Genomic DNA, 12,349 nt, shown 5'->3' on the forward strand with positions numbered 1-12,349 from the left:
GCCCAAGGCTCTCCATCAACACTGGAGTACTAAACAGCTGCCTGGAGACATGTGGACACAAGTTAAGTGTCCATAATCTATGCACTGTACCCACAACAGAAACCAGTCAGCACAACATAAGGGACAGACAGAAGCACCCTCCAAACTGCCAGTTTATCATCTCTGACCTATACATTAGCATCTGGGGAGGTGACACAGCTCCATCAAGGTTTTGAAGCCACCCCTTAGAGGCCACCCTTCTTCCCCACTGCTGCAACCACTAATGCATGCACTTGCATTAGAGACAAGAAAGAATGGAGCAAGTGCAGGCTGGCATGGGATGATAAGGGCATATAGGAACAGAAGGCAGTAAGGATATAGGGCATCTCAATGGGACGAGGTCTTGATAGGGCACACCAAGAATGATGGTTCTCATCAGGATTCAGCCAGTTTGCCCCTCACTTTGCATATTGCCCCCAACTAATAGTAATCAAGAATCTCTCTCTGTGAGCCTGGAGCTACCTCCACAAAAAGACTCGGTGTTTCCTATTTACCACATCACCACAGCTGTAGGCCTCATCCACTTGGCATCCTGTCACTAGACACACTCCTCCCATCAACTGAGGCAACAAGTCCAGCCAAATTAGTTTACTGCTGTTTGTTTCTTTGGTTTCCAACTCGTTCTTCTGCCTCAGTCCTCCCTTGGCACTAAGCAATAATTGAGCAATAGTGCATGCATCTCATATTTCCACTAACACAGGTTCAACACAGAGACAGATGTAGGGTGGGTGTGAACCTCTGCAAGCTGGGGCTGCGATGCCTCAGTCTATGAATAGATGTCCTGCTGACTAGTGGGCAGCCCATACATCCAGCACTACAAAATATCCAGCATTAGCACTCATCAAGGTTCTCCCGGTTTGAAGGCTGGCCTCATAGTCGTGTCAGACATTTTTTCCACACCAAACACTTAGTATTGGGAGACAATGGCAAGATCCTCACATACCACAGGTCCCTCATCTCTCCATACCATGCCAGAAGCGTGGAGCAGCTGAGTTTAGGTAGCCTGGGAATCTGTGGATTTGCTTTAAGCTCAGTGGAAGCAAAACATAGCATAGGATGGTCTGTTTTATCACACTAACACAAAAAAATCCATCAGGAGACATGGGAGATGACAGAGTCCTGTGGTAGCAATTGCTATCTGCAGCTGAGAGAAGCAAACTGCATAGTCCTCTGATCATTTGCAGGAATAATAGCTGTGATGTTATAGACCTAGGAATTTTTATTACAAGCTCTGTATGAATTATATGATGTCACCTTACATTATGTAGTACTGTACTGTTTGAAGGATACTCTTTAAGCAACTGTCCTGTTGTAAGAGATGAACAAGTCTGTTAGCAAGTCTGAAGGATACAGGCTGCTTGTGAATGCCCCTTTCATCGCAAAAGCTTAAAAAAAATACAGTGAACGGCAAGTAAATAATTAAATATTGCAGGAAAACAAGTAATTTTTGGTAGATGTTAACAGCCACACTGAGCTGAGGATAACAGCATGTCACAAGCTCTTTCTGCAGCACTCAGAGCTCCAGTTAGTGAACCCACATTTGGAAGAACCAATGGAGGATTAGTAGAGACAAATCTCTTATCCTAGTATGTAGAAATGTCCTAGACATTTTGATCCTCTTTGTAAAAAGGATGTTCTGGCTGCAATCCCGTTCCACCAGTAAATTTTCTTTTATGAGGGATCTGTCATTCAGAGCTAGAGGTGTCTGCACCAGTCAGTTCCACCTACATCTAGCTGTAAGGTTACTTTCTTTTACAGCTTTGTAAAAGAGCCTCATTATGGCTATTAATATGTCTGATGCTACACTATAGTACCTGGGAACTCAAGGTATGACACCCTGATCCAAGCTAAGAGCAGCTTCCCTGAACTTAAGCGTTCCCTCAATTTGCTGTCCGCAGTAACTCCAGGCTTTACACAACTACCATTAAGGTTAGGCTGACATTGCAGAGATGCTGTATGAACAGCTGACATAACACAGGTCCCATCGAGAGATGGTGGAAATCTAAACAGACAGAAATGTAGGACATAAACAGAGGTAAGCGATCCACCAGCAACAGCAAAACACAAGGAGAATCCACATCTCCTCATATCTCTCCTTTGTGTAGTTTCCAGGGCACTATCACCATTAGCTACACCTTTCTGAAGCAACTTTCAAGGAGTTTGCTAATTCTCTCTACCTTCCTCCACACATAGATAGCACCACAGGGCATATGCTTTAGTGTCGTTGACAGAGCAACAAGTAACAGAGTAGTCTGTACAGCTTTCAACGGAATTGCTGGTTGCTTACACTGCGGTTATCATAATACCAATATGCGTTTCCTGGTTACTTCTCTTTGCAATGTTTATATGAGAACAGATGATCGCTTCATTGAAACCAAAGGGCCTAACCTAGTGCAGAGACTAATTACAGTATAGCAAAAAAAGACATATATCCAAGCTGATATCTATTTGTAGGAATATCATTTTTTTCCATGTTGGAAAATGTACACTTATTCTTTTTTAAATTAAACTCTAAGAAGGTAATTTGAAAGATAAGTCTGGAATCTATCCTTACTGCATGATTCTGTAATTAAGATAGAACTCTGCAAAGTATTTCCAAAAAGTCCCAAGCTAACCAGGTACTTTTACATGGACAATAGTTGTTCCACCAAGAATTCATACAATACTTTTCTTAAAGAACACCATCCACAAAGTATTGAATTACTGGTAGCAATGAGACAGTTTCACATCTAACTTGAATGGTTTTGATTCTGTATATTGCATCCAAGCAGGCAAAGCAAATTTATTCCTTTGCTTTGCTAGTGTTGCTTCCCCCTGGCTTCTAAATAAAATATCAGAGGTGTAACACAGATTAGTCACATCTGAGAATTTCCAGCCCATTAGTTTGCCAGTCATTAGCAATCTGAATGGAGTTCTGTGTAAAACTCCCACTAAGAAAGCAAAACGCAGACAGATTTTACCAAGGGTTGCTCAGATAAAGAAGGAGATCCTTGAACTCCTTTGCAGGAGCCAAGCAAAATGCACTAGCTTGCACTCCCAGAATGTAGGGCCAAGGGGAAAACAAACAGAGCACTAGCCTCACTTATTGGCCCTGTGCCCTTTCCACACCATAAAATGGCTGAGGCAACATGGAATGTTCTCCCTACCCTGCTGAAACGGGCCAGCTTGCTTGTATCCTCATTTCCAAAGGCCCTTCCTTTACTATCAGCAAATGCATTGCTTCTTTTTGGGTGCTTGTATGATGTTCAGTGTTTCACTTTCCATAGCTGGAGGTTTGTCAGCTTCCATACTGTCAAGGAACACACAGAAAATGCTGCCGTGCAAGAGGGCGAGAGAGAGAATGAGGTGCAGTTTTGTATGTAATATGATCTACAGACTTTCATACTGCATGCAGTAGGAATAAAAGGAGTCATTAGTGAGATGAAGTATAAATTTTACACTCCTGTAGTCAGTTACTTAACTGATCTTTCCAGAAACTTGGCAAAAGAAGTGTACTGCAGCTATGCATATATATTATACTTAATGATGGCCATTAAGCCTGCAGTCACAAGATTCAGTTTGCCTTTTGCTGCTAAATTTGTAGTGCAGCCTCCCAGATTTTGTAATAGTTACTGACAAGGTACAAAATAATAGTCCTGTGAAATCATGACCCTGATTAGTAAAGGGGTAACCGCACCCCCCTCTTCAACTTCATTGGTCCCAGTGCGTTTATACCAACAATAAATTTGGTTCATTCTTTGAAGATGAAAGGTGCTATAACATGCACTTTATTAAAACCACTATAAAGACTTGTTATTTTTGCTCATATACCTGCTGAGTGATGGTTTCCAGAAGTCTAACAGCACCCCCTGAACATGTACACTCACTGTACTTTCTGGCTTGGAGAATTTCTCTTAAAATTGCAGGCCACTTCTCCAGCTTTTGGTGTACAGCTTCTTGTATGCTCCAGGACTAAAGATCACCCTTTCTATAAGCCAGATAGCTATGTGGGAACACAGCTATACTGTAACGTAGAAGTGACACAGCATCTTAATAGATGGAGATGATCCAGCAGACCAGGTTCAGACTCAGATGCTGATCTTGACTCTTGACCAGGCCACGGACTGGTGGGTTTGGGTTCAGGTGTGGCAGTGCCAAATTCTCATCGTCTTTGACCCCAACCAGAAATCTCCCACAATCTTTCTAGCAATGATTTCTTCCCCTGCATGACAACTTTCCTTATATAGGAAAAATCCCAACAAGCCTGCAGGGCCATATTTTAACTTCTACTGAAAAATTTCCTCCCTCTCTTTCCCTTTTGATGCAGAAGGTCTGAATCACCGTTCCCCAAAACTCACACTTCTGAGGCTGTAAACAGAAATGTTAATGCTAGCAAAAGAGTAGCCCAGGTTCCTAGTACCCACACCATGATATAAATCTAGTCACCAGGCTCTTCCAAAAAGGATGCCATCTCCAGGTATGCACCTTTAAAAGTAGTACTCTTCCTACCAAAGATCATCTGCTTAGCATTTTCAGTTTCTGTTGTATGGATGCCAAGAGTATGATTTCTGAGAAGCACTCAAAGACCTTGAACAAAAGCTTTGTTCAAATTACTAACTTCAAGCCTGCCTCCTGAACTTTCCTTTTCTCCCCATTTAACAGCTCTATCATTCATTTCAATTTCTGTGAGCATTAACCAGCCAACTGGCTTCTTAGACTCCATCTGCTAACCACCTTCACAAACCAAACATCCCACCTATGCCTAGAGAGCCTTTTTCCTAAACAGAAAAATAAAATTAATTTAAAAAAAAAAATCAAGACTTAACACAAAGAGGAAAGGAGTTGGTGAAAAAAAATCTTGATTGTCTTGTGCCATATGAAGCAATTAAGTAAGAGAAGAGAAACAAACTTTTACTTCAGTCAAGAAAATGAACTGGAATAATCAGTCACATATCTCAGTTTGTGTTCTTGTGCAGTTCAAAGCACATCCAGACTCTGGTGAATGACACTAGTTTTCCCTGGCATTTGACAGTCAGAAATCCCTGCCTCAGTGACCTTTACAACCTGGATGATATTTTTGCAGGCATATCTTTTAAGAGATTAATCGATGTCTATTAATGATCTGTCTTGCTTATGATCGAAGCACTAAAACCTTTCATGTCTATTCCTATTGACTCTTGTTTGGCAGTCAGAAGTGACCACAGCCTGTACCTTCCACCACCTCTGCCCCTTTCTTAACTTGCCAACAAGTGAGAATTTTTAGATATTTAACCTATTGTTATGGCAATCCTATTCCTTGTAGCTTAGTTTCCAAAATCCCCCTTGCTATTTAAGTTTTATGTGCAGAACAGAAAAAGCTCAGAAAAATCACACAGATGACTCTTGCAAACTACAGACACAAGGAGGCTTTTCTTGTAGCAAGTGTCCCTTGTAGCTGCATGCCTCATCTCCTTCAAAGGCTATGTTTGGAAAGGACACCCTTTTCCTTTCTAGCAGAGCAGTTCCTTTGGAAACACAGGCTTATATAAGGAATGTAATAAATTAACACATATCTCACCTGTCTTGCCTCTTCCTTCCACCCTGTTATTCTTTTTAATGTCTTGCCAACATGAAGATATTTTCATTAGACTGTGAACAAAGGGGTCTCATGCCCCTTAGCAGATTTCCTTAATCAAGGTTGTTGAGTCTCGTATTTTAAGACAGAAGAAAATAGTTGATCCAAAACAAACCAGGATTCACAGTGATTGTCACAACATGGAAGCAAGTCTGCTTCTGCCGGAGGATTTGCTTTAAATCATTCTCTAAGTTCCAGCCGTTACTGAGCAACTTCCCAGAGCATCACTGTTAACCAAAAATGTATATACATAGCAAGTTTTAAGAGTATATTAACAAATTAAAACCATATACTTAATTCAGCTGTACAGAATTAAGCACTATACTGCTAGAGGGATGAGAATAAGAGTTTTCATCTATTCCAGTTAAAAAAAAGGCAAGAAAGGAAGTATCTTCAGCAGTTGGTTTACTCCTTTCTTTAGTCACCCTACCGCAAACCAAACAGAGCACATAGGAGAGGATGGTAGGATAATCAGGTGGAATGGACACGTGAGTCATGAGAGTACACCAGGTTGCTTTTATTTTATATATTTATACTGCCATACACACACACAGATATAGTATATACACAGACTAACGTTCTATGTGCACACACACACATTTCCTTTCTGTCTTTCTCCTTAAATTCAATCCTGCTCTTAAACATGCAGACCACACACACAGCTCCCACAGATATCAGTGGCAGCGCATATGTGTATTTTGGGGCTAAACCTAATTTATCTAGCCCATCTTAGGCATGAAGCCCAGCTTCTTTTTTTTTTTTTTAAACACTGCTTTACATGTAACTTTTATTCACTCTACACAACCATCAACAATCCCAAGCAAATGTAAAGAAAAGCACAGGGTTTGTTTTGGATTCCTGAACAAACGTTTCCAACATCTACATCAGCATACAGTGTTTCATATTTTATAGAATATCCGTCCCATCATGAGCTGCACATGAACAGGGCAGCGTGGCTAGGGGAGGAATCTATGCCTTTATTTTTGAAAGTTAACTTTTACATACACACAGCTGAACTGCATCATAAGTTCAGTGTTAAGTCTTATGAACATAAATGATTTTAAAAATTGACATTAAAAAATAATAAGAAAGGCAACAGGCTTGCAAAAATTAGTATTTTACACATTCCTCTTACCAAATAATTAAAGAATATAAGTCTTGTTTGTGAGATACTGAAAGAAATCACATGTCCAGCTCACACACATGTAATACTAACATAGCTTAGTTCCATTTTCTCTGTATTTTCCTCAAATTAAAAGCTAAAACACTGTAGCCTTACCTCAAACATCCACCCCACGTTTACTGTAGCTCTTCATCACAACAGCACTCCAATATATGCCCCCGTGCTCTCATCTTACGCTCACCTGCTACCCAACTGCAGCTCATTAAGCTGCACACCTGCAGTGACTTAACTTGGGCTTTACTCAGCTCTTAACTCACCCCAGCAACAGCAAAATCATTTGTTCTTCATGCTACCATTAAATATTGTCTTCTCATCAGGGCTGTCACAACTATGATACTCTCTGGCAACTTTCCTGATAAATTAAACCCCTAATATTCAGCAAGTATCTGAAAAGCAGCTATTTACTATACCAGATACACACAAATATATAACTAGAAAAAAAAAGGTAATTTCCAGCTCAGGTGATGCTGATGACCATTGCATTGAAACAGGTGTCATCAGTTGTGTAACTGCATGTTACTCAATACTTTAGTGAGTCGAGAGATGCAAGAACCATTTAAAGTTTTTTCTTTTCACTTAGCCTAAACACCATTTTATCCAAAAATAGTTACTATGGGGACAGCCTCTCCATATGAATATTGTGACTTTTAAATGCTGTCTGCATTTAATGTTTCTGGGAAGCATACGCTGTTCATGCATCTATCTCCTGCATATGCAGAAAGAAATAGAGCAGATGTGGAGTTAGAGCTGCCCACCAGGGAAACTGTACTTGGTAAGGAAAAAAGATTTTGCTGTGGGTGTCTTTAGTATCACTGAGACTTCTAGAGGTGTTCTGTTTGCAAATGTTTTCATGGCCTGTTCTGTGGAAGTAAAGTAAATTTCCGACCACAGATGAAACTCTACGGGCAGAGTTCCCCAGGGGGAACTTGTGATGGAGATTTCCTTCTTGTGAGCCTCCACCCGTAGAGCTGAATTTATCCCTGAAGTAACTCTACTGATGATGTTAATACTACATGAAGGATCAGTTTCCCTTACCTTATTTATTTCATTTTCACAGCCAAAAAGGCCAAGCCAGTCACTTCAAAGGAGTAAACCACCTTATTTCCATTTCCACCTGTGCAGCTACAGCAATTTAGAGACAGCTAAGAACTTGTCCTGCTGTCTCTAATGGTGGGTTAGATTTTATGGTCAATGTGGGATGACTTTCTAGTGAAGGATTTTGACAATAATCAACAAATGGTCACAACCAGTTTAGTGCTGGATTCAGGTTACCCAGTTGGGTTACTGGGGGCTGAAGGTATACAGAACCCTCTACAGCTTAAGGATATTAATAGCGGCTGAGTACAAGAGGCAGGAGGTTGTGGTGGCATGCGGGTTGCCCACAGTGCTTGAGATGTATCATTTCTAGGTTGGCTAATACTGATCAAAGGTCTCACACCTCCCAGATAGCTGGTAACTGTCTAAGGCTGTGTTAGAAGCTAGGTTTCAGGCACAGAGTACGACTACTGCCCTTTAAGTCCTGAGAGCTACCATTTCTGAGTTAGCCAGAGCCTGTGGTGCAGGAAACCCAGAAGCTGTCACTCCTGTGATATGTTCCGTTTACTCCCCAGCAAGTGCTGCTGACCTTTGTGCCCACAGAACTGCTTTTGCAAAGCAGTGCAGAGGTCCATGGCTTCCGTGCCCTGTTTTACATTGGCCACGTGATTTATGAGCAGAAATCTTGTAAAAATGGAATTTCAGCTGTATTTCCTCCACTGACAGATTGGCAAACATCTTGTAAATCACAATGCTAGCACCAAAAGCCCTGCCAGTGATCAACAGATTTTATCAAGCTTTCTTAGCCTCCAAAACCAAGTTCCACAGAATCTTGTTCTAATTTATTATTAACCTGCTATTAGAAAATGTCATTGAATGAACAATATTTGGTGCAATGCCAAGTACACAAGCATCTGCAACACCTGCAAATAAATTATATCTTGTGATAATCTGAAAGTACATATTTCTTATTGTACCCTGGGAAGAATGGGGAAAGTAATTTGATTATAAAACCACCACAAATCCTGTACACCGTGTAATCAGTCTCATTTTATGCACTGACTTTCTTCACATCTGTGCAAATAAAGCCATTGTTAAAACGTACAAAGAGCTGTGGCATATAATACATGCAGCTATGAAACCAAGACTGCTGCTACGTGTTGAGTCTTTAAATGGAAGGTGGCACATCTGCTTTTGGCATAGGAGTGTAAATCAATCCAAGATGTTTATTAAAGAGTAAGTAACAACCTGTCCACATGCTCTTTCCTCCATCCAGCCTTTGTTTTGTTCTTTCTTCGTTATTTTCCTGGCAGTTAAATACAGGCTCTGCACATTGAAAGTATGTGTTGTTTCTTCATGTACGGATAATATAACATGTCACATAATATTTAACGAGTATGTGATGGGGAATGGTTTGGACAAAAACGCAAGCCAAAATGAGGTGGGGAGGAAAGGGTAAGTACAAACAGCTACACCACAGTTGACTGAAGGGTTTATTTCTCTGGATAAGGCAACTATGTTTCCTAATACTTTTCAAATTAATAGTAAGACCTAGATCTGATTTCATGTTCTAGCTCTTGGCAATTAGTGAGCAAAGTTTGCAACAGTGAAGGATGGTGAATATTTTCTTCCTCATCAACCAGAAGCATAAGCAAGCATTAAAAAAATTGAGGAGTCAACACAGCTGAATTTTTATTTACTGAAGATATGTATATTTTCCACAACCAGGTCTGCCTGAGCAGGACTGGTTAGGAGACTAAGTCTTTCAGCACTTGCATGGGTTGACCAGCAGGAAAGACAACACAATATTGGCACTGGTCAATACTGGCCCTGGAGGTTGGCCCTTTCTAGAGCAATTGCTGATGTATTTGGCACAGCGCTTGTAACATGTTCCTCTCCCACTGACTGAGGAGCTCTAGGATCTGCTGTATGAACAGCAGCCCGAGGACAACACCACCTTTTGTGGGCAGCCATTTTTGTGGGCTACCTGCATGAAGCAGCACTTAAGAGAATGGAAGTGTGGAAGAAAGCAGCGCCTCTAGGCCTGAGGGTAGAGCCTGGGGCATGCAGTGGTCCTTCCTCTCCTCATCCAGCACAGGAACATGTCCTAGGATGCCTGGGGAAAGGGACTCTCCCACAGCTATGCAGGAGGGAGCAACCCATTCTGTGTCAGAGTGAAGGGCCTACTTTGTGCTTTTTAGTAACCATCGAAAGAAATAAAATACCTTGAATGTCATCTTCTTGACTTCCAGGTGGGGAGGTGATAAGGAAGTGATGCTATTCTTCAAGTACATTTTGGAAACAAGACACGTCTTCTCAGACTGAAGGGCTCATCCATTGGAAAGACAATCCCTCTTTTGTTTGCTGGCAGTGGAAAACCACAGTGCTTTCCTGGGTCATTTTTAAGAGACAAGGTTGGAAGACAGACTGCTTGACACATGATGGTTCAAGAAGACTCTTTGTGCAGATGGTTGTGTGATGGGGATGGCTGTGGGAAAGCTTCAACATGGAGGTCCATGCTGGACAGGGAATAGAGGCTGCTGGAAGTGTGCCACCCCGTGTTTTATACTTGCACATTTAAGTGACCAGGCTGACCTCCAAACATCTTCTGTAATTGTTCATTTCTACTTTGTTAAAATAGTCAGGATATATTCAAAGGCCAGATTCTATATGCATATGTTCCAGTGATAATATTACCTATCAGCTCCGTCCCAAAGGTAGCAAAGATTGCTGTGAATTTATTAATTGGGTCTCTTTTCATCTGTAGCTGAAACATAGCTGCACAAGAGACCCAGGTGGATTTGGTCAGCAACACAGAACATACCAGGACAGAATCTATACAGCAGTTACCACTGCAGGCTAGAATTATCTTGATCAGAGTTGTTAACAGCACACTGTTACAATATTTTAGCCAGGGCAAAAATATTAATTAAATTAAATCAAAATACTTGGGTAGATGAGAAAAGTGAAAAAAAAGAAAAAAGGCCAGTCATACTTTCTCTCAATTATTCCACACATTCTTAAGTTCCCCCTTTTCTTTTACTTTCTTTTATTTTCTTCCGTATGCCTGATAATGGGACTCTGTGAAACTGAACCTTTTGCAAATCACTGGTGCCAGCTTTTTGCAGAGTGTTTCGGACAGGTCTCTTCATTTCCATTTAATTTTGTCTTTCTATGGCTGACACATATTGTTATTTAAATGAATGCTTTTGAACTCATATTTTTTTAATGCAAATGTGTGCTGCTTCCCTACTGAATTGAAAACATCAACAATTGTTTTTTTCCCTATGAAAAGTAGGATAAAGAGCAATATTCTCAGGGCTGAAGGTGGGTTGGGACGTTACTTTTCTGTGAATTTAAGCTAAAAAAGGGAGACACAAACAATGGTGAAGTATCAAAATATTGGATAAATCTTCCTTCTACCGAAGATATGATTAAAGCAGTATTATATCTTCTAATGAGCAGCTGAGGTAGAGAAGGTGCCAAGACACAGCAGACTGGTCACACTACCTCAATACCTTCTGTATAAGGCAGTTAATGGAGTACACAGAAGTGCCAGGCACTACATGCCTCCAGCAATTTTAAGGTGCTGTATCCAGTCCTTCCTTTTGAAGGCCACGATTCATTTTGCTTCAAAATTAGCTGTCCTCTCATTTTTATTTTAAATTTTTGAAAGTTGTTTACCAGGAACCATAGGCTGAGCTTACAGAAGTTCTTACAGGGAAGTAATGGGAAAGAAGGAAAAAAAAGACCAAATCCCTGGTTCCCTTTAGAGTAGACTGCATTCATATCTTCTGGGTGTTTTTTTTAACCTGTAATGTCTAGAAATGTATTTTTTTAACAAAAGGTGAACGTGGAAGTTCTTCGGTAATCACATGCCTCCTGGAGCTGGAGCTTTCTGCTCATCAAATATTACAAGATATGCAAAAAACACATCCCATGCTCCCAGTGTCAAAAGGGTCAGTAACACCTGAGTTACATCCATGTTTGATCTCTGCCAGACCAAGAGGCGTGTGACACTGAAGCATGTGGACTCAGCCCTTTTCCCATTGGACAAGCAGCCATTTTTCAGCAAAAAAATGCCACAGTCCATGCCCACTAGCACCCATGCCAGCAATATTAGCAAACAAACCTCACAGACTGAGCTCCTCTTTTAATCACAGAAGTCGTTGTTTTCTTTCAGTGTCAGTAGTTGTTGTTCCGGCACAGGCTTTCTACACGTTATCCCTGGACTATTGAAAACTTGAAGTGCTGCTTCCCCTGCAATATCAAATTTATGGATGAGGAGACAACTCCAGTCTGCCAGGTGATAATTTGGCACCCTTACGTCAGTGTTAAAATCCCTACAGCTGTAAATATTTATTGAAAATGAAATATACTCATATACTCCAGCTAGCATATTACCCTATGAATAAATCTAGCCTTAAATAAATCATGTGCACTCCATCTTTTATTCAGTTTATAAAATTCTTGCATCTTGCTCTGAGGATTCTTAGCTT

General features: G+C 40.8%; 1 protein-coding gene across 2 annotated transcripts in view; it reads left to right on the top strand.

Annotated features, from left to right (window-relative positions):
- The first annotated feature begins 12,000 nt into the window (after nt 1–12,000).
- GALNT15 (polypeptide N-acetylgalactosaminyltransferase 15) overlaps nt 12,001–12,349 on the top strand; it is a 28,770-nt gene continuing 28,421 nt past the window's right edge. For both annotated transcript variants that reach the window (XR_010069863.1, XM_063325135.1), the window contains exon 1: nt 12,001–12,156. Coding sequence is in view for 1 of the 2 variants with exons in the window: in XM_063325135.1 (XP_063181205.1) it covers nt 12,131–12,156 (26 nt within the window). In the remaining variant the exon portion in view is untranslated. The remainder of the gene's footprint in view (nt 12,157–12,349) is intronic.

This window comes from Chroicocephalus ridibundus, chromosome 2, assembly GCF_963924245.1.
Source record: "Chroicocephalus ridibundus chromosome 2, bChrRid1.1, whole genome shotgun sequence".
Classification (NCBI taxonomy): Eukaryota; Metazoa; Chordata; class Aves; order Charadriiformes; family Laridae; genus Chroicocephalus; species Chroicocephalus ridibundus.